The 23,151-nt window shown below is 39.3% G+C and overlaps 1 protein-coding gene across 1 annotated transcript in view; it reads left to right on the forward strand.

Annotated features, from left to right (window-relative positions):
- Positions 1-23,151, forward strand: part of WDFY3 (WD repeat and FYVE domain containing 3) — a 195,553-nt gene that overhangs the window by 153,442 nt on the left and 18,960 nt on the right. Inside the window, exons 43-50 of the mRNA XM_018576192.1 lie at positions 6,291-6,459; positions 7,325-7,488; positions 9,227-9,375; positions 10,705-10,825; positions 12,524-12,609; positions 14,109-14,189; positions 19,356-19,410; positions 21,333-21,452. Of these exons, the coding sequence (XP_018431694.1) occupies positions 6,291-6,459; positions 7,325-7,488; positions 9,227-9,375; positions 10,705-10,825; positions 12,524-12,609; positions 14,109-14,189; positions 19,356-19,410; positions 21,333-21,452 (945 nt within the window). The remainder of the gene's footprint in view (positions 1-6,290; positions 6,460-7,324; positions 7,489-9,226; positions 9,376-10,704; positions 10,826-12,523; positions 12,610-14,108; positions 14,190-19,355; positions 19,411-21,332; positions 21,453-23,151) is intronic.

Consider the following 23,151-nt stretch of genomic DNA (forward strand, 5'->3'; position numbering starts at 1 on the left):
CTGATTTTCTTGCGTTTATATACTGTCCCCAAACAAATTTTGCATTCTATTTTATCATTTATTATACTCTGTGATGTATCTAGATTTGGATAAATTATTCTTAAAAATATATATGAAAGATATATTTAGTGATGAGGAAGGCATGTGTGTAAAATTATGCTTGCAGTTGCCTTGCAAAGATCATGTGCTATGAAGTTCCTCCAGTAGTTTTCGCCATTAATTTGATCTGCTGTAGGTCCATTTTTGCAATCTAAGCACTGTAGAATGTACATCAAGTCTTGGCAAACAATTACTAGCTATCCTTCATTAATCAGGCTATAGGGAACCAGACAAGAATGGACATTTGTAAGTATCTGAATATTCACTCTTAAGTTTTCATAATAGCACAACCTTACCTCTTTTATTGTATTCTCTCCCTGTCACCATGTAAGGCCCTATGGAGGCTGACCTATCTACTCCATAGGTTTAGGATGGATAACTGACAGTAAGTAACAAAGCTGTTTTCTATCTTTATGTGACACTTTTCGAGTTTATCAGCACTGGGCTCAGGAATTTGATAAGGCAGCCTTACGCTTCTGCTCTGATAGGGGAGAATACAAGTCGGTAATAAAAAAAAAATGTAGTCCCTAACAGATAAGTCTTCTCTATGGTGACATTTCAGCAGTGGAGGTTCAGATCATTACAAAGTCTTTCTATTCAAAGTAAATAAAGGTGAATTTTACCTTTTTAATGAGAAACCTTACAACAAACTGAATGCTAAGATTAAGATATTGCCAGGGGAACTTCAAAACACATGGTCTTTATGGCTTCTAGTGATGTTAAGTTATTTCAAATGGAGAAAAAAGCCAGCCTGAGCAAAAATTCATGACAGTTTGTCTCCATGAAGTGGCTAGTTATATTAGGGACTAATTGCTTCCCATCTAGAGTACAAACGCTACAGATCCATGTGAAAGAGAACCTCTTTTGTTCATAGTAGCCATTCACATAGCCTCTTGCGTACTCCATAAATAGAGAGAGTTATCCAGAAACATTATAAGCATCGTATTACCTCGGCAGAAATTTTAAAAGAAACCGTTGGACAATACAAACCAATATAAAGGTTCTGGTTGCATATTTCTAATGCTTAATCCATGGTCGCTGAAGGAAATCAGCCTTGAAAGAAGCAGGTGCACTTATTAATTTTGCCTCTGAAAATTCCAACATTTGCATGTATCTAACAGAGATCTTTAGTGCAGAGGTGGGGAGTTTTAGTTGTTACAGAGTGCTTGCCCCATTTGCATAGTGCTCAGGACTTCTAAAAGACCGATACTTTGCTGATAGTTTCTCTTTAATTGCTATGTTGTACTGCCTCTCTGTAACCAACATTGGTTTTCACTTCTACATGTATGATATATCTTTCTGATGTTTTTATATTTAATACCCCATTTTTAGTCTGACTTTCCATGTACACTACCTGAAACCTCTGATGGTGTCTTGATGGTAACTCATGAGAAGGTAAACCGGAGTGAAGTTTTAATGCACAGGCTGTACTGGGAATTATCACTGGAGCATGTTCTAACAAAGCTGCTTTTTCTAAGAGCATCACTCTGTGCTGTGCTGCTTATGTACAGTATAACAACACTAGTGCCTTACCATTTTAACGTCGAGTATTATTAATGTATGTTCAGCTTCAGACTTACAATGTGTCTACAGTAAGACTTGGCATGTTTAATGGTCCATAGCTGTGCACCAGGGTCCAATGCATATTTTGTCTTTTTGAAATGAAATAATTTGATGCACTATGTAGTAAATTATTGAATACAGTTAAAGAGCAACTCTAGTCTAATTGAATAGGAGTATATTGTTTAGAATGAAGATTTCACGTGTACGTAGCATTTTAACATGGGTGTTTGGGGGCTACTTGGCCAGTGGAACCTTGCATTTTCATGAAAAGTCAAGCCAAAAAATAATAGTATAGTAAAATATACTCCCCATAGGCAAGAGCTTCTAGTTCTCCCTGCTAGGTATCAGTTCTGTCACTCTACAGGATCCTGGGAAAGCTGAGGATTCCAAATCAGTGCCCTGTGTTTCATGATCCTGAGGACCCGAATGTCCAAGTAGAGTCCTTCAGAGTTATAAGAAATTGCCAGGCTGTTTAACTCTCCAGATTGTAACAAAACTGAAAAGTTAGTTTTTGGCAGGCCATCCCTTTTCTTGGCTTTCTGAAATTCATGGTTTCCTTTTTTATAACCTGAAATTGTATGTCCTTCTAAGATGCCTGATGTAATCAAACAAAATTCATTCAGTTTCTCTTGACTTTTTGGACTTCTCTTCTAATTGAAGAAAACCATCTCTTAAGAAGCCCTAGGTCTTGCAAACAATGTTTATCATGCACAATGGAACAATATCACTGCATAAGTTCACTGTAATTTCTTTGTGGTTGTACTTTTACTTCTGCTAATGTCACATTTGCTGACATTATAAACTTTGTAAGAATTTCAAATTCTTGTAGTATTTTAAATTATACTTCTCTTTTATGCTGTCACAGGCAAAAATGTATACTTTTTGCCTGTGACAGAAGAAGTTTCGAGTATGAACTCCTCAGGGAAAGGGAGTTCCCTGATACTTTTCAATCAGATTAGAATTCTGTAAGTTTATATCCCAAAGCATAACTCTATCAAGACCGCTAAATGCACATTGAAAGATATGCAAGTTGTTTTACATGTCAAAATGTTTCTAATTTCCTTCAGTCTCTTTTGTGATATACGTATTTTTGTGACACCATGTGGCGAGGATGGGGTCACAACTATTTGTAAACCTGCAACATTTGTGTCACCTTCTAGCTTTCTGCAATTTGAAACAAAATAATCTCTTGGTTTCTTGTGCTTTCATCCTTCTGTGAGTTGCCAATACATCTTCACCCTCCAACCCCTAGTGCCTGAAATATGGCATTAGATTAGCATATTAGATCAGCAGCATTGTGCAGTGCAATCGAGCCTGACTGCCCCCCAATGCAAAATATCCTATGTAGTGTGTTTGTGGGATATTAATTTTAATATGCTTATATCTTGCCTTACCCAGTGCCTCAACCCCAATCAACATGCTAATGACATATTTTTAAATACAACCTTAATATTTTTATTTCATACCTCATTTTAGATCCAATTATGTCATCACTAGATTTGTGTGCTTCTCTGTGAATGCAGGCAGGTCATGGCTGTTGGGAGGGCCTGGCAGGGTGCTGCACATAGCTTCCTGAAAGTATCACGAAACCCTACATTAGTAGAAGGAGTTATACAAATATCAAAATGCCTTTTATGCCTGGAGGAATGGGCATTCATAGGCAAACTGTATTTGCATGCAGACTAGGCAACACTCACATGTGATCTTGAACCTCAATGACTGAAAGAATTGGAATCCAATGAATGGAAGAGGTTGACCAGGGACAGTCAACCTGAGCAGTAAAGAACTTAATGATGCTAGGCACCCTCCATCCAGGAAATTAGGGGTGCTCTATCTCACTTCCTAGAGCTTTTAATGCACATTGTGAGAGGCTCAGTGTGTAGTGAAATCAGAGTAAGCAATTTCAGTCCAGGAGAGGAGCCTGTACAACTGTGCAAGACTGAAGGGAAGGCTGGAGTTCAGGTTTAATGTAATAAACATTTAAGCAGTAATACCATCAGTATTAAAATAATGAAATTACATGTTAATCTAGGAAAAGGGAGGCTAGTTGGTGGACATGTGACTTTTTATAACCTGTTACTTCCATGATCACTTTAACAAGATAGATGTACTGTAACTGACTTGCACAAATAGAATAGCAATATCTATAAGCAATGTGGACAAAAACAATGTCATGTACTCATTGGGATGGATTTTCTAAAAGAGTAGAGACTGTTCACTTTGCTAAGTGAATGTCCACTGGCCTTTATAAATAATAAAAAAAAAACTGTGTTCACTTTAATCAAGCAATCATGTGTCACCCAAAGTCCTGTTTTTTAATTTCTCGTGTGCATGTTTGGGTATGTAAAGTGAGCACAGGTTCACGTTATTTACTATCATTGACTTCAAAGTGAACAGTCACCACTCCTGTGCGGAATTAACCCCAATGGGTTCATCTGTCACACTATACTTTCCTTGCATGCACTTATACTGTACCTTCTGTACTTTTTTTCATAAATAAAAATGAAATAGATTTAACATTTATAAAAATAAAACTGGACTGAAAGTTGTTTTTTAATATTTTCCTGGAGTTCGGCTTTTAACTTCAATACTTCCTGCAGTTTTTGCATTGTGTAAATTATCAGTAGACTGTGTATTTTAGGCCTTTATCTTTTAGGCTGTGTGTTATGTGTGAACATTGGCAGTGTCGGTAATAGATTTATTTTCAGATATCGAATAAGGCTCCTTTTAGCTTTGCATGGGCTCCCTGCTTCTCTGAATACTTGGTTGTATTCTTTGTAGTAAATTAATGTGACAAAAGGTTTGCATTCCATACACTAACATGCTGTTCCTGGACGGTATTCTCACAGCTGTGCCTTGCTAGCAGTCTTGTGCTGCCCACTCCAACTAGTAGAAATGCACACTGTCTCTTTGTTTTTGTGAGGGATACCAAAGTGCTGATATAATGTTTGTTTTAAGAGTTTGAAAAGATTACTTATTTGCTACAGCCATGCCAACACATGCCAGAATGACGTGCTGTGGAAACCAGTTCCTTTCTTTTACAGATAAGCAAACCAAATTATGCATACCCTAAAGTGGAATGCCATGTTTTGGGCTGCATGTCCACATAAATATATAAATGGTGTGAGGTGCCATAAATAATCTGGACTCATTATTTATAGGTATATAACCCAGGGGTGGATACATTGATATGAAATTTAGGAGCCAGTCTGTCCAATACAGGAGCCAGCAGGGTTTTTTTAGGAGCCAGCTCCCTTGACAACAATGAGAGAAAACCTTAGAAGTTAGATGCAGCTGTAATTTTAGGGAGCATTGGTGACCTGGCTTCTGGGATTTGTCCAGCCCTGATTTATTATAATACAAAGGATGCAGCTAGAAGTATACATCCTGCTGTCAGGTGATACATTATACATCTGTATCTTTAGTGAACATACTACTGCACAAGGCTAAAGGCATAAAACATTTAAAAAGCCCACTAAACTCTAGAGGGAATTTTAATATCTTTAAGTTAAAAAAAAAATCTACATTTACAAGAATAACAAGCCTCTTGAGCTATATACTTTGCAGGGATTTTTTTATTTTAATGCAGATGTCTACATCCTTCTGCTCCATAGGTACTGAGATGGGCAACAATGGCGCCATCAGACTTAGGGATGGCATGCTTGTAGAAGTAGTGTAGCCTATTATAATGAAAGGTTCACTGTAGCAAGCATAAGGGCTATGCTGGCATGGCTGGAAATTATTTTTAAGTTCTGTGCACAGTTTTCAGAAAAGCAATCAAATAAGTAGGGAGTACGACTTCTAGATACACTGCTGTATTACCACAAAGCAAAATTGGATTTTTTTTTTGGCAGAATCATATGTGGCTCCAATTTGAACTGCAAGGATAATTTAATACCAATACATGAGCAATGTCAGTGTAGTTTTCCTTTTGTATGAAATAATAATGCTAACTGGGTGATGTGGGTTACTGCACATTGCCACTTGCAAACAATTATGTGGAAATAAAATGTATTAGACCCTGAAAGACCTTAAAGATGTTGTTTTTATTTTTATTTTTTTAGCTCAATGTGATATTTTAATTTAAGTTTGTATGATCTTTTCTTTCTTTTTCCCTTTCATACATGTATTTCTTAATAAAGGACTAGTATTTCACAGTGCCGCATATACAATCCATTATTACATTCAGGGGTTTATTTAAAAAAACATATTGCCGCAAAGAACGATAGAATGCCTGTGGCACCCAGTTATCTTCCATGATCTGCTTTCTCTTTTGCTGGTCACAGAGAAGATTTATGGCACTCTCAGCCACTTTCAACCCCCCTACTCAAACCATAAAACCTTGGAATGATCCAGACTATTGAAGGAAGGGTGCCATCACCTGTTTCATTGTTTTTGTGATCAAAAGCTGGTTGAAATTGGCACAGAATTGCCTAGTATATGACATGATTATACTTAATTTTTATTAGGTGGCTTTAAAAGAAATTAATGAAATGTTACTGTGATCACATGGCTGTATTTAATTTTAAACTAGAACATTAAAAGTATTTCATGATGGAACATTACTTTAAACATACTTGTGTTTCTAAATCAGAATAATTATGGTATTAAATTGTTGATTAATTTAGAAACCTGCCCGCTACCGCCGGGCTATCAGCTATGACAGCAAAGATTATTATATGCGCCTGATGCCAGGGAACCCAGCAGTGTTCCAGGACACAGTGGAGGAAAGTTCAGAAGGAGAGGCAGCACAGCATGAGCCAGAACACGGGGAAGACACCATTGCCAAGGTGAAAGGTAAGGGAAAGTTGGTCCTTATTTGTTAATTTACAAATACGTTTAATTCTTAAAGCTCTAAATCCTTATATTTATGTCTTGCTTATGGTTGGTGGGCACTTGTACTCCAATCAGCTTTTCATTCTGTCTTAAAAAAAACATACTTAAAGCTGCTTAAAGGAATCCTGTGGTTTGCCTATGCTGGGCAAGCTGATGGTCGCTAAAGCGACCATCAGCTTATAGTAGAACTGTAAATGCCAGGTCCGTACGACGTACTGAGCTGGCCAGCTGGAAGCACTTTTGTAGCTCCGTACGACGTACGTCCTTGGCAGCGAAAGGGTTAATTGGGCCCAATCAGCAGATTATATTTACCATTGTTTACTTTCCATACAGCTTGATTCCAAACAAAGAAAAATACCAGGTACTCACCTTCCTCACACATGACTCACCACTTAGACCTCCAGTGCTGTTACATGGGGACAAAAGAGTGTTCAGTCCTTGGAGCTTACAAAGGGCTAGCTCATCACACATTGGCAAAGCACAGATCCACTTTAAAGCCCATCTCGGGGTAAAAAAACTACCCTTGCTGTGGGGTTTGTTTATGTCTAGGGGCATTGCAAAGAGGGCATTTATTCGCTTTATTCCAGCTTCCCTGGCAGTTGGCCTGCACCTCTCTCCCCTCTGCTCTGGCTCCTGGACTGTCCCTTCTGTGTCCCTGCATATAATACAGGGCTATTGGCCCTGTATTAGACAATGATGACATCAGCAGGCCATGTATCTGTGCAATAGCTGATTTCCTGTACTGGTATGTCCCAATGTTTTATATTATGTTCAGATGGAGAGTACCCTAAGTTTTACTACCAGTGCATTTTGTTGTCTGAATCAGGCCTTGTGAAAGCACCTCTTAAACGATCAAAATCAGCCCCAGATGGAGGAGAAGATGAGAATCAGGAGCACTTGCAGGACCAGCTGATTGAAGGGTCTTCCATAGATGAAGATGAGAAGATGGATAGTACCACTCTGCTAAGACTTCTCGAAGAAGGAGAGAAGGTAGAGTGGATGATTTTACTAGACTTCAAAAATTAAACATATATGTATGAGGACGAACATGTTTAGCGATGGTTTGGTAAAAGAAGGAGTAAAGCTCAGCACTTAAAGTAATCCTATCACATACATGGGCAACTTCTCAAGTGAGTACATAATAAAAAAAAATATATAAGCCAAGGTTGCCTTCAGTGAAAACTTTCTGAGTCACAGATTTATAAATCCTTTTGGAAGTAAAATGGTTCCATATGTATTTTATTGCTTGCCCTGAGTTCTGCTAGGAGAAAAATACATGGGCTGCCATTTCAAACCTCCTAAAAATGCTAATATCCTGTCTGTTATGATGACCAGATGTATTTTTAGCCATATTAATGTGTTGCTTATTTTGGAGTCACCTTTATTCACTAGAGCCAGGCAATATAATGTGTCAGAAAATAAACCCCAGATTGCGCATACAACAGAGGAGTAAGGTACTACAAATGTGACCAAACTGATTTGTAATATAACTGGTTATAAATCTAACTGTTTTCTTTCTAAGCCCATTATGATTTCTTAGCTGCTCTTTTTTCCTCTTTGATTCTATATTAATCATATTTTTATTTTCAAATTAAAGGACAACTATGGGGTCAGGGCTCTTCCCCATAGTTCTCCTAAGGGTCAATGGAGAACACAAACTAGTGTTCTCCCGTGACCCAAAGCTCAGTATAGCACGAGCTACAGCTCGCGTTATACTGAGACGCTGCAGCCGGGATGGATCCCGACAATACGGTCTGGATCCACCCAGCTGCGGGATTGACAGCTGGCTTTGCCTATTCGGAGGCAGAGCCAGCTGTGCCCGCCCCCTCCCCTGTCCGTTTCGCCAGTCAGCGCTGGAGGATCTGATGGGAGGGGGGGGGAAGTGACAGTTACGGCTCTTTGCAGGGATAGATCAAGAAGTGAGTGAGCGAGCGACAGTATGTGTTCTACTGAGCCGACCTGTGACACTTTCATTGTCACAGGTCGGCTCAGATTATGAGGCTAAGTGAAAATCACTCGCCTCATAATTCTCCTTTAAATCACACACTTGCTCTAACTATATGGGGAAAAAAACAGATAGAATGGCACCACCTGCTGGCAAAGACTGGAATCATACTTATAAATGTATAGTTTTCTTTGGCTGGTGATATTTGTTGTAAGGTTTGACATTTAAGATAAAGTGGAAATATGTTAAAGTAACCACAAGCAGAAAATACAAATCTGTTATTCAAAACAATGTTTTTTAAACTACGACATCAAGAATGCAATAGACTTAATTTGCTGTTCATGTTTTCAAGCGCAGCCAAGTACAACTATTTTTGTATAATTCATTAATAGGGAAACAAGGAACACAGAGCATACCTGGGATAAAATACCTGTGCTGTTTTGGGGTTCATGTGGTATTTCTTAAACTATGTTTGTTGCAGTTTTTTTTAGAGAAAAATGAGGCAAATGTAGGGAGAACATGCAGGTACTAGTTTCTTGTTTCTTCCAACCCACATTTGCAGTAATACGTATTTTGTAATTATTATTTTAGCTGGATAATCTGGTCAGTATAATTTATTTGCACACCTTACAAAATGCTGGAATTCTAATGACTTATGTGTTGGTTTTTAAGGAAACAATATGTCTTTCAATGAATGTGAAGTTTGCAATAGCATACTACAAGAAGCTTTTCAAGAGCAATAGGAATATGTATGAAAGGTAACTTTCAATGACTAATTTTCAGATTCAACACATGTATCGCTGTGCGAGAGTCCAAGGATTAGACACCGGTGAAGGCCTACTGCTCTTTGGAAAGGAACACTTCTATGTGGTCGATGGGTTTACTTTGACAGCCAACAGGGAGATTCGCGACATTGAAACCCTGCCAGTGAAGTAAGTGATTCTCATTCTTAGAACCGAATTGTAATTTAAATTCTTAGCAGATTAGCCTTAGTTTTTGGTTGATGGAACATTAAGGCTGCATTCACACCTCTCCATTTTAAGCCACATGTATTTTCTATTGCAATAATGGAACTGCATGACACATTTGTTGCAGTACACTTTGCATTTCATGTCAACACAAGTCAGCATGTATTCCAGTGTATGACAATGTGTGCATGTATGTTGACATTCATTATTGTGTATTTCTATTAATGTCAAATGGAATCACATGCATTAAAACAAGTAGGTGCCCAGTCTAAATTTTTGTTTGTACAATGATGGGGCATTAAACCAGCTAAAGGTCCCTTGTTATATAACTAATTGGGCACTGTTTTCGCAGGCACTTTTATATAGAAACATTCCACATCTGCACCCAGGCCTCTTTTCTTTAAAAAGAATTGTCCAAAAGCAGCGATCCAAAAGAGCATAGCTCCTGTCTTTGAGTGCTTGTTCACACCATCTCCAGATCCAATCCAGACCAGAACTTTTTTTTGTCTGGTCCAAAAATGCATCCCCATAGATTCCAATTGTTTTTCTGAGTGTAGTTCACACCACTGCTTTCAGTTGCAGAGCTTTAAGAAAAGAAAAAAAGGAAGTCCAGCATGTTACTTTTTTTTTTTTTTGGTCTGGAACACACAAAATGCATGTAAAGACATGCAAACACACTGGAATGCTCCTAAGAGCCAATTGAGACTAAAACGCACTGGAATGTATTAAAAACGCACATTGCCTCGTTTGCAGAAAAGCATCCAGACCTGGAGATGGCTGGAAATGGAGGCTGTTAAGGACTTTGTTCACACCATGTCCCTTCACCAGTCAACACATAGCAGGCAAGCACAGACAAATATGCCTCTGTATTGGAAATGTGACTGGCTAGACATAGGAAAACATTCTTCCAGATAAAGCAACAGGTTTTTTTACTGCAGTTTTAAAAGCATTTTCATTGTTTGTTATTTTAAAAGAAAGCTTTAATCTTTTTTGGGGTGGTTTGTGGTAGAAGAATATTAGAACAATACTGTATGCTTTCACTGACTCTTATGTTGCAGTAATGTTTATGGGTCAGCAGGTTTTGATGGCAAAATGCAGCATGCTTGTTGTCCGGTTGAAATGCGTCTGAGTCTATTTAGAAATAATGGCAGGTGCATTTGACCTGCTTTAATCTACTTTTGTATTGCCATAGGCTTATATAGCGAGATACGCAGACAAAAGCCTGTCGACACTGGCCCTATGTGCTTGTTGTTTGTTAAGATTTAAAAGACCTTTCTTTCTTTCTTTCTTTAGTATGCATGAGCCAATTATTCCTCGTGGAGCAAGGCAAGGACCCAATCAGCTGAGAAGAACTTGCAGCATCTTTGCCTATGAAGATATAAAAGAAGTTCACAAAAGAAGATACCTTCTACAGGTAGATCATCATGAGTAAAATATACTTCAAGGACTTTCCCCATCCTGTGCTTTTTGAAATAAAAAAAAAAAAAAGCTAAAACACAAAGTTGTCTCCTATAAATTGAGTACATGGGTAGTGAGAACAATCACATCAGATAATTTTCTATTCATTTCAATTCAAGTGAAAAATAAGAGACGAGAGAAAATAGAGACCATCTACTAAGAGCTTACTAGGCAAGCACTTAGTGGGAGATATGCATGTAAAAAAGTGTTCTTGTCAGCATCTGATCATTCCTAATGGAATTCTCTGAAGCTATTATAGAAATAAAATGCTAAATATAGCTAAGGTTCATGTAAAGGATTAAGAGCTATTTCACACTTTATAAATGGGTTCCGTGTAGGAGTGCATGCTATGGTTTTACATTTTCTGACCGTCTATATTCTAAAATAATATCATTCCATATGGAAGTTTGTATTGTAGCTTTATTTGTCCTTTTAAAGGATACCTGTATTTTTAACCAATGCTGCTGAACTAAATCAGTGAGAGGATTTGGTAGAAATTTGCATATGTCCTATTTTTTGCACAAATGCTGCCTATAATTGCCTAGCTTGTTAGGGATTAGCTTTGTGTTCCTACATCCACCCTACAGCTCTCTATACACCATTTTAGATGTCTGCTGAGCTGTGGATAGAGAAAGGGTGATGTCTGTGTTATTGTTTTGAGAGCCATAGAATGCATACTGTGCCAGCCCCACCAAGTCTTTTCGAGCCAATACTGCATTTTTCACAGTGTATATAAAAATCACATCAGTGATGTAATTATAAAATTAGCATTTTTGTGTTGGCATAATCAGTGTGTCACATAATTAACAATAGCAAAAAGTTTCCCAGCACACTCACCAGCCAGCATGCAAAAAAAAAACTTGTCTAACCGCTAAGGTTAAAAACAGAGGTTTAGATTCACGTCTTCTGCAGAAAATGTGGAAGTCACAATGCCTCGTCAAGGCTGCTCTGTGTAGTACGGTCCTAACTCTAACCTATGAGAGTCTCCATCTTGGAGCACATGTAGCAAAACATAAAATTGGGTGCAGGTTTGTCAGGAGGAAGCCCAACCTCCTTAAAGGCACAGGGACACACAAGGGACCCCGCACATCACAATGGCAGCTGAGACGCCCAGTGTGTCACTGCACCAAATCAGTCAAGTAAAACAAATGGCAAACGCACTCATCAATTCATAACCACCTTTAAAGCAAGGTGCACATGGAAGGGCTTTAAACAGTACAACGGCAAAAAGTTTCCCAGCACACTCACCAGCCAGCATGCAAAAAAAACAAAACCTGTCTAACTGCTAAGGTTAAAAATAGAGGACATAATTAAGGCACGCTTGATGACTATTTGTTGTTAGCTGAAAGAAGTAGCTCTAGGCACAATCTCAGCATGGACATATGAGCTGACTTTCTCTGCTGCCCATGTGTAAATATGTATCATGTAAGGCTTTACTGACAGCTGCACATTTATACATATGTGATTAAGAAATATATATATATATATATATATCTATATCTATCTATATGTAGATATAGATCTATAGATATAAATCTATATAAATCCACTCCACTTCCTCATCAGTAATATTTTTCTGTGCGCTTACTTTATTAATTTTTACTTGCGTATTTTGTTTAAAGCTAAATGGCTCTCTTTTTTGTCTCGCATGCAGCCGATTGCAGTTGAAGTGTTCTCAGCAGATGGGCGCAACTATTTGCTATCTTTTCAAAAAGGTGTTCGAAACAAAGTTTACCAAAGGTAAGTATGTAAAGTACACTTCTCACTTTATCGGTGAAATAAATTATAGACAAGCGTTATAGTGCTATACTTTGCCTAAGTACCTTAGCAGACCGCTCCTGGCCACTGTGATCGATCTGGTTGGTATGTCCAGGTTGTTGCAGCTCAGCAGATGTAAAGATGCTTTAAATGCATTTCAGTTAATGGAAATTATAATGGTTTTAGGTCAATTTTACAAGCGTATGCCGTTTTTACTGTGTATAAAAATTATTTGTTACAAAAATGAATGGCCTGCACTCATGACACAGGATTTGCAGAGTATTATGGGTTTTTTAAAGAGAGCTGTATACTTCTATATTGCCTCTGTCTGTTTAAAGAGAGTCTAAAGATTCTGGAGAGTTGTGTTGGCAATCATCACTCGGATTCCTTTATCTTGCATGTAAGCTTGGGTTACTGACCTCTGTAAACAAAATAGAGAAGGATAGCCTTAAACATGTGAACTAACGCTTTAGCTCCACCTACTGGCTGAAATGAGAATACAAATTTATATACAAAATATTAATATACAATTTTTTTTCCTAGACTCCTCTTCATCTCTTCAGGTAGCCACAAAAAGAGATCACTTTATTGATCAATCTACTGATGGCTAGCATAGTACATTGGTTTGCTGCCACAAATATGCAGATATTTTAAGATGCTTGTATACTCATTTACTTTTTTAACACAAGCTCTAACAGTTTTCTTTTCTGCAACAAGAAACTGATGCCATGTACCATCCTGTTGATGAAACTCTGAGCTTGTAGTTAAACTGACACTAAACTCAGGCGTTAAAACTTTGAAATGCATTCAAGTACCCTATTAACAAAAATGTAGCTTATTTTGGATCAGTCGGCTGTAGATGTAGATCAGTCAGCTGTAGATCCTCAAACCATCTCATCAATCACCACTCCAAGATCACTCCCATGATGGACTGCAATCTCATTTGTACTGATATTGTAGTACATCACAGGAGTGAGCTTGGAGCGGTGGCTACTTTACAACACACAGGGATCATGGGGAACAAAAGTAGCCACTCTCCAAAAGGATGTAGCTCATCTGTGTATCACTAATTAGGGTACTCAAAAGCATTTTTTAGATTTAACTTCTGAATTTAATGTGACTTCAATACTGCAAGGTATTTAAAGGGAAAAAAATAGAAACCTCCTGGCATTCTGAATAGTTGCATAGAGGGTCCCTATCCCCCATAGTTTGATTAAAAAGCTCCATTCCACTGTTGCTTTGAAGTTTCACTGCTGCAGTATGATGGTTGCAGTAGACTGTCATTGCATGTTGACTGCGGGTTCATGTACTTTTATATTCAGGACTCTGAAACATGCTTTTAAGCTTATTGAGGTGCTCCACTTTATAATGTTCGTAATTGTTTTGCATTGTTCAGTTCTGGGGAAATGTAAAAGTGTACAAATCAAGTATATCAAATGTGCAAATGTCCAATAATTGGGATATTATATTTTGTTGTGCAGGTTTTTGGCAGTTGTGCCATCCTTGACAGACAGTTCAGAATCTGTTTCCGGACAGCGCCCAAACACAAGTGTAGAGCAAGGGTATGTATATTTCTTTTCAGCATCATATCAGGATGTGTGGCTTCTTTTGAATTTAATACAGACACTGCCGTTTTGTAGCTTTTGGCTCTCTTGTAGGGAGAGATTCTACCCATTGATATTTAAGCTCCATGCCTGGGTCACCCTCCACAGATATTGCATTAAATTCCTGCCTATAATGTTACGCCTTAGTAACTACTGAATTATTTGGGTACTTTAGTGTGATTTAATTGCTTTTAAGTAAATAGAAATTAGTCCAAGCAATGTTTCTTGGAGTGTAACATTTCATATTAATTATTTATCTCTCTTTGTAAGCTGACATCAGTTGTCTTTGGGGAGAACCATGCATATGCATGCACAGCTATAATGACTACAGATAGACTGTGCATCAGTCAGACCTTCTTGCTGCAATGTGATGTCTGAGTGAACTAAATGCCTCTACAAACCCAGGTGTTACCATTTCATAGTAGCAGGATATCATCACTGTTCCCTCTTGTAAAAGATGTGGGCATTTAGAAGACCCGTTAATACACTTATTATGGCACTGTCCTAAATTATTTAGATATTGGGAGAATATAATTAAAATGATAGATAAAATATATTCAGTTAACCTGGAGATGGACCCGAGTATTTGTGTTCTGGGAATTCTGCCCGAGGACTTAGGCACAGGATCTCAGAAATTATCCCTCACTAGGTTGTTGTTTATGGCTAGAAAACTGAGTGCAGAAATGGATCTCACCTAAGTCCACCTAGGTATAAGCACTGCATTAAAATGGTTAATATAATGTTGGAAAGGAAATCGTTATTATTTTGGCATGGAGGAAAAGCAGGGAAATTCACGGAACTCTGGAAAGAATGGCTCTTATCTGAAGAAGGAATAAATGATACCTGACTGGTGAATCACATGTTTGTTTAAATAGCAAGAATCATAGTATAATATGAGCCCAATAGATAAGTGGATTTAATCATTTTTTTCTGATGGCATGTTAATGGTATAATTATGTGGTGTTTTTTTTTCTTATTTATTAACTTATTTTTGTATAAATGTTATATAATTTGGAAAATAATAAAGCTTATGGAAGGAAAAAAAATAGGAGACCCGGCCCCAGCAGGAGGGAGGCGGGTACAAGATCAGTTACCCTGCAGTAGGAGAGAGAGCAGTAATCAGTCTTGATTACAGGAAACTCCTGCACTGAGGCAAAGTGTAGGAATTGTTTCATGCTTATTAACACACAATGAAGGGAATTTATCTAAATCTCGAGCAGTTACCCATGGCAACAAATCAGCTTCTCTATTTCATTTTGCTGAAAAAACTGAAGATAGAAGCTGGTTGCCATGGACAACTGCTCCAGATTCTATTTGCTCCAGTTTTGATAAATTCCCCCCCAATGTCTCTAAATCCTTAACCTCTTGTTACGACAGACATTGTTTAGATCTAGTTTACAACTGATAATGAAATCTGCCAGCACAGTACAAACAGTGTTATTTAGAGTAAACATAACTTTGCACAGCCCCCTCAACAGTACGTAGCAAAGAAGCTAGGTAGAAATTTTAAACAGTATAAAGCATTTAAAACTATTAGCAGAGCTTTAAAATATATTTTTAAAGTTATGCTATGTGAATGGGAACATATAAACAAAAATAAAGTAGGTTTTATCCCAATTTGGCTGCAAAAGTGGAAATACACTTTAAATGTGATAAGTTACACAGGGAGCAGAGAGAAAGCACAGCGAGTAAGATCGTACGGGAACAGAGCAGAGCAAAGTTCATATTACATAATAGGACATCATTTCTTTCTATTTTGTGTTAAATAATGCTTAGTCAAGTTCCAGATCAGTGTATATGGTTTTAAGTGAATTAAGTGACAGATTCAGTCCTTGGTTTGGTAGATTCTTTTTGCAAATGTTGGATAAATGCTGTTACTTCAGACAATAAAGTAAAAAAGAACAGTGAAATGCTTCAGCAAATTCAAAATCCTATTTATAAAGCCCTTAAAATAGAGGATCAGCTCTATAGATAAGAAGACATGTTCATCAAGCTGTCACTATAATCATCAAGTCTTTCGTTACCAACATTTACATTGACAAATGTATAATTATTCTGTCAGGGGGAATAAAAGGGTTGCTTCACTAGAGGTTACATTGTGTTCTGAACCACTTTTAATTGTCTACATTCACACGTCTGTCTAAATGGTTGGAATAGTTTCTCTAATGTTTCGGGCCTCTATGTAAAAGGCTGGAACTGATATTTTGACATTTTATGTGCAATATCACTTCCAACAGTTTCCCTTACTTATAGAGATACAATGCCTCCATTCATTTTCATTGTACTTCAACAAAGGTAAAAAAATAACTCTGTAAATTGTATTTGTAGATATATTTCATGAAATTATAACGTTTTTCAGCTAGGCTTTCACAAAATACACTATATTACCAAAAGTATTGGGACGCCTGCCTTTATATGCACATGAACTTTAATGGCATCCCAGTCTTAGTCCGTAGGGTTCAGTATTGAGTTGGCCCACCCTTTGCAGCTATAACATCTTCAACTCTTCTGGGAAGGCTGTCCACAAGGTTTAGGAGTGTGTCTATGGGAATGTTTGACCATTCTTCCAGAAGCGCATTTGTGAGGTCAGGTACTGATGTTGGACAAGAAGGCCTGGCTCGCGGTCACCGTTCTAATTCATCCCAAAGGTGATCTTTCGGGTTAAGGTCAGGACTCTGTGCAGGCCAGTCAAGTTCCTCCACCCCAAACTCGCTCATCCATGTCTTTATGGACCTTGCTTTGTGCACTGGTGCGCAGTCATGTTGGAACAGGAACGGGCCATCCCCAAACTGTTCCCACAAAGTTGGGAGCATATAATATCATATAATTGTCCAAAATTCCAAAATGTCTTGATATGCTGATGCCTTAAGAGTTCCCTTCACTGGAACTAAGGGGCCAAGCCCAACCCCTGAAAAACAACCCCACACCATAATCCCCCCTCCACCAAACTTCACACTTGGCACAATGCAGTCAGGCAAGTACCATTCTCCTGGCAACCGCCAAACCCAGACACGTTCATCAAATTGCCAGACAGAGAAGCGTGATTTGTCACTCCAGAGAACACGTCCCTACTTCTCGAGTCCAGGAGTGGGTTGCTTTACACCACTGCATCTGACGCTTTGCATTGCACTTGGTGATGTAAGGCTTGGATGCAGCTGTTCGGCCATGGAAACCCATCCCATGAAGCTCTCTACGCACTGTTGTTGTGCCAATCTGAAGGCCACACAAAGTTTGGAGGTCTGTAGCTGTTGACTCTGCAGACAGTTGGTTCACGGACAGTTGACCGTGGAATATTTAGTAGCAAGAAAATTTCACAGAACACCTGAATCCAGTGATTTTGGAGGGGTGCCCCAATACTATTGGCAAGATAGTGTATATGCAGATTTTTTCAGGGAACCTGGCTAAAGAACTTTCCTTGAAAAGGCTTGATTTTTTTTTCTTTTCTTTTTTTTTTCTTTTTTCTTTTTTTTCTTTTCTTTTTTTTCTTTACAGCTTTGTGCAATTTTGTTTGTGACCTTGTTCTAGACACCTCCACTTCTCACTGTTCCATATTTCTGGTACCCTATAATATGATGGACAAAATGGGTGGAGCATACATAAGGACAGTATCATTCATATGTCCGGAAGGCAGGTCTAAATTAATGCTTTTATTATTCACCAAACACTTTTCGTTTTGGATAGAGTGGAAACGGGTGTGAAACATTGTCATTTTATTTCTATTGCTAGCCATGTTATTTTCTTTATCGTTCACTGAGAGACACAGGACTTCTTTAAATTTGTAGGCTGTCGGGCTATACTTCTGTCTACAGGAGAAATGGACACTGGCAGCAAAAATCCCTGTGTTCCTCAATGGACTCCAAAAAAGGGATTTTATAGGGAGTACAAAAATCCTATATTGCTTTATTCAGACTGAGTTCCTCATGCACAACTCCTTTTTATTACTGTGTGGCCCTTTTGTGATGTGCGGGGGTTCAATGTGAACCCAGTTCGCCTGGTTCACCTAAGCCCGCGCAAAACTGTGACTGACACATCCCCCTCCTGGCCCAATCATTTGCGGCAGGGGAACTCCCTGCCCCTATGTGACGTGTTTCTGTGGAGCAAGGAATGCTACTGCCGCAACTTGATGGTTGAGGGGGGCATGTGCCAGTCACAGTTTGCGCGGACTTGGGCAAACTCAGGTTAAACCCTGCACATGACTAGTCCCTACTGTAGGGATTTACTACACTTCCTAGATGGCTATCAGACAGAACAGGGAGTAAATAGGTATCTTTTAGGAAATGGACAGCAGTAACCATCGAGAGGTTCTAACTCCTATCTACTCTATCCAGTAGATGGCATATATTTTAGCTGAATTTGGGCTTTAGGAATCATCTGCCGAATTGCCTACAATTGAGCTAATCTTTGTACTTCTAACTTACTAAGTTGCTTGTGGCTTGTAAATTAAAGGTTTAGGTTCACTGACACAGAAGCTGGAATGTACATATTAGTTTTGTGATAGTCCACTTCATCCTGACAATGAGCTACTAAAGAAATTCTCTCCATCTTCACCAAAGTACTCGGCATTTGGGGGGAAAAAAGAGCTGATATTGACAACATAAGTTCTTCGTTACCCCCACACACTGCATTGTGTGAAGGATTAAGCTGTCATTGTAAAATTGTCTGCTGGTATTTGTGCAATCAAACCTCACATGTCTTACAGTTAATTAAAATGTCTTCAGCAACTGTCACTTTCTACACTACAAACTAAACTTGCTGATAATTTAAATGATTCTAATTATTTTGTTGTTGTATACCCTTGAGACATGTTGGATGTTTTGCAAAGTATTTAAATGTAAATGGAATGATAAACATACTCGGGGGAATTTATCAAAACTGGAGCAGGTAGAACTTGGAGCATGGCCTATGGCAACCAATCAGCTTCTCTTTTCTGTTTGTTCAATTCACCTTTGAAAATAAGAGAGAAGCTGATTGGTTACTATGGACAACTGCTCCAGATTCTATCTGCTCCAACTTTGATAAATTCCCTCAACTGTATGACAGGAACGATCATCATATTAGAGTAAAAGACTTGTAGTCTCCGCATTAATCCTTCTTTTTTGCTTTTCTCTTGCATGTACATTTTAGCTCTGGGCTTCTGAGCACTTTAGTGGGAGAAAAATCTGTGACACAGAGATGGGAGGTAAATAAAGTGCATGCTTTGTATACAGAATGGTCAAATTGGTTTCCTAATAGTAATGTGGATGATTGAACTGTACTAAGAGTTACTCTGGCCCACCAGACCTCATCTCTGCCCCTTTCATACTTGTATATCTAAATAGAAATGGAATCTGCAAAGCCTAACATTCATGATTCTGCAGAGCTGGCCTTGTAACAGTACAAGCTCCTGATGGGTTACAGATTTGTTCCAAACTAGAAAAAGCCAGGGACAGTCATTGCTGGAATCAGAGCAATGTGACTCTGCTGTGGTTTTGAAAACGTACACACAGTTTATTTCTCAATGTTAGCAGTTCCTGTCAAGCATTTGTTATTGCTGGATAAAGCTAAAAAGACAGACTGGGACACCCCTCCATAAGAAAAATTGGGTATCCCTATAGAGCCTGCTTTTCATTAACATGGCCATACACAATCTATTCTGACAGTATTCAGACAGTTTTTTTTACATTTTACATTTTATTTGGCCAAAGCTGTCATATACAGTATAGGGTTTATCTATATAATTCATGCAGTATCTGTATATCCCTTTTAGTTTCTATATAACCAAGCTGTACATTGCAACTCAAAGGAAGAAGCTGCACACTGCAGTCCACCAGTAACAACAGCTTTTTAGTCCATAAGGCTAAAAACTGCCAGTGGCCAGTCTCTCTATGCCTAAGCCCAAAATGGGTGAAATGTGTTAGAGTGGGCGGCATCTGGATGGCAAGTCTTGGTGTACCGGCAGTTTTTAGCCTTATGGATTAAAAAGCTGTTGTTACTGGTGGACTGCAGTTTGCAGCTTTTTCCTTTTTGAGTTGCTGTATTGGCACATGGACTCCTCTCAGCCTCCACTTATATGTACTTGTGTGTCGGAGATTCTATGTTGAACTGAGGAGTAATGCCTTCTTTGTAGTAGTAAGCTGGACATTGCACTAGTGTAAGAGGATGATCAGCACATCATGGATTAATAAATTCCACAATTTTATTGAATCCGTAAAAGTAGGGATGTACCGACACCAGTATCGGTATCAGTGCCGATACTGAGTATTTGGGTGATCAGGAAGCCTGGCAGCAAGTCATTACCCGCCCCCCCGGCTTCCTGATTGGCCAGAAAGCCGGCTCCATGCTCCCTCATCACCTGGTGACGAGGGAGCATGGAGCCGGCTTCTCAGCCAGTCAGGAAGCCGGTGCAGTGTAATGACAACTGCCCGGCTTCCTGATTGGACAGGAAGCTGGACAATCAGGAAGCCAGGGCAAGTCATTACCCGCCCCCTGATTGGCCAGAAAGCTGGCTCCATGCTTCCTCCTCACCTGGTGACAAGGGAGCATGGCTTCTCGGCTATTCTAAAAGCCAGGCGGCGAGTCATTACATGCCACCCAGCTTCCTTAATGGGACTTCCGATATTGGTATTTGGTACCGGCGATTACCATAAAAAATATCGGTACTCGATACAGAAAAACCGGTAACGGTGCATCCCTACATAAAATTATTCCATACCAGTGTCCAGACACTGTGTTCCAAGCTAAGCATTGCAAAACATAGCTTATAGATGTACAGAACTTGTGTAGGTTTACTTTTAACGTGTGTAGGTATTACTTTACTGGACCAACACTAAAGACTGATCATCTAGCCTGTCTGGTTCTGTATGGTTTTTTGTTTCTGATTCTGTTTGTTGCAAGCATACTTCAATAGAAGCAGTGCCATGCTGTTTTTTTGCTTTGAGTTAAAACTGGCGCTGAGGTACACGCAGTGTGACTCACAGATCTGTCACCCTGCCTGTTATGTGATTTGTGTGCCATTTTACCTCATAGCATCACCTTAGAGATCATCTCCATACAATATCCAAACCGAATGTTCTTTTTTTTTTCCTACTGTTTGGTTAATCTTCTGCTCTTGTCTTTGCACAGAGGGGAGAAATCAGCAATTTCCAGTATCTGATGCATTTAAACACTCTGGCAGGCCGATCATACAATGACCTCATGCAGTACCCTGTCTTTCCTTGGATCCTGGCGGATTTTGACTCTGAGGTAATGGTTGCTTTCTAATACTGCTTCAATGATTGTTCAATAAAAAAAAAAGACAATAGCTTGTCTTCTGTGAATATATTTTAAAAGCTATCCTGAGGCTTAAAAAAAAACTACAATAGACACTGATCATAAAATTATTTAGAATTAAATTAGCATCAGAAATTTGTTCCTCACAGCTTCTGGCATGGGTAGAACGGAGTACAAAATCATTTATCCATCTTGTATATTGCTGCTCTGAATGTGTATACTTTTATCAGTGCAAGCATGATTTCTACAGTGGAAGTATTTAAACTGCAGTGACTCTAGGATATGCACAAGCTTTTAGGACACCCATAGACCTGCAAGCGCAGTCAGATATACACATGCACAGGGGCGTAACCAGAAATCACAGGGCCCCATACAAAATTTTTCAGCGCTAGGTACACCCCTTGCAGAGCCCAATTGAGATCCCACACAGCCCACCTGAGGGTGACCCTGCAGAGCCCACCATAGACTCTCTAAGGTGGGCTCTGCAGGGTCACCCTCAGGTGGGCTGGTCACACCCTTTACCTGTCCGCCTCCTCTTCCTCCACCGTCGGTAATGAGCCACGCCTCCTCCGCCCATCGCCGGGCCCCGCCTCCGCTGATGCCAATCCTGGGCTCCGCCTCCACTGATGCTAATCCTGGGCCCCACCTCCTCCACTGCTGGGTCCAGCCTGCTCCACTGCCGCTGCTGGCTCTCACTGACTCAGCAGCGGCTGTGGAGAGGAACGCGCCGCTGCACAGATCACTGTCAGTGATCTGGACAGCGGCACATTTCTCTTCACAGCCGCCAGTGACAGCCAGCAGCGTGAGATGCCATAGCGACCCAGGCGGCCCGCAGGGCATCAGGAATGTCCTGGCCGGGCCCCATGGCGGCCACCTGGGTCGCTATGGTGATTGTTACGCCACTGCATATGCACAAATTGACAATCCCTCCAAATTGGGAAGCTGATCTGTGGACAGTAACATTTTGTTGAATATTTTTTCCTGTTCATGTAAATCAAGAGGGGTAATCGTGATCGGAAGATATGTTCTTACCGCCCATTCAACTGTTTGCCCAGAAAGCAGCTGGCCGGCAGGTCTCATTTATGTTGATATTAGGGGTCAGGACAGCTAGATTCAGTGCATTTCCCTAATGTGGACACAAATGGCAATAAAACCCTGACAGGGTTTCTATGCCTCACCCTTCTGTCACTCTTTACAAATGCAGAAAAATGTTTTCCCTTTAGTTGTATCATAAATAGCAGTTGTGGTTACAAAAAAAGCAGAGCAACCACAATGGTTCCCATTGAACAAAGGAAGCAACTAAGAATGACATCTTGGAAACTTAAAATTTCGACGTAGAGCCAAATCGTACAGTTCATAACAAAAAAAAATTAGATTTATTGACAGTTCATACCATCCAAGTACACAGTACAATCATCCCACATGATGTTATAGTCTCTATAGGCTATAGGATCGGTGTGGGATAATTTTCTGTGTTCTTGGATGGTATGAACTGTCAATAAATCTGATTTATTTTTTATGAACTATCCAATGTGCGGCTCTACGGTGGAATTTCAGGATTTCGTTATGCCAGCACATATGTTTTGAGCCTGCACCTGATGTGACTGGTTGGGTCATGTTGTCAGACTTTGGAGATTGAGCCGTGTATACTTTGAAATTCAATGACCTTGGA

The sequence above is a fragment of the Nanorana parkeri genome, unplaced genomic scaffold (genome assembly GCF_000935625.1).
Source record: "Nanorana parkeri isolate BGI_ZX_2015 unplaced genomic scaffold, ASM93562v1 scaffold59, whole genome shotgun sequence".
In the NCBI taxonomy this organism is placed as follows: domain Eukaryota; kingdom Metazoa; phylum Chordata; class Amphibia; order Anura; family Dicroglossidae; genus Nanorana; species Nanorana parkeri.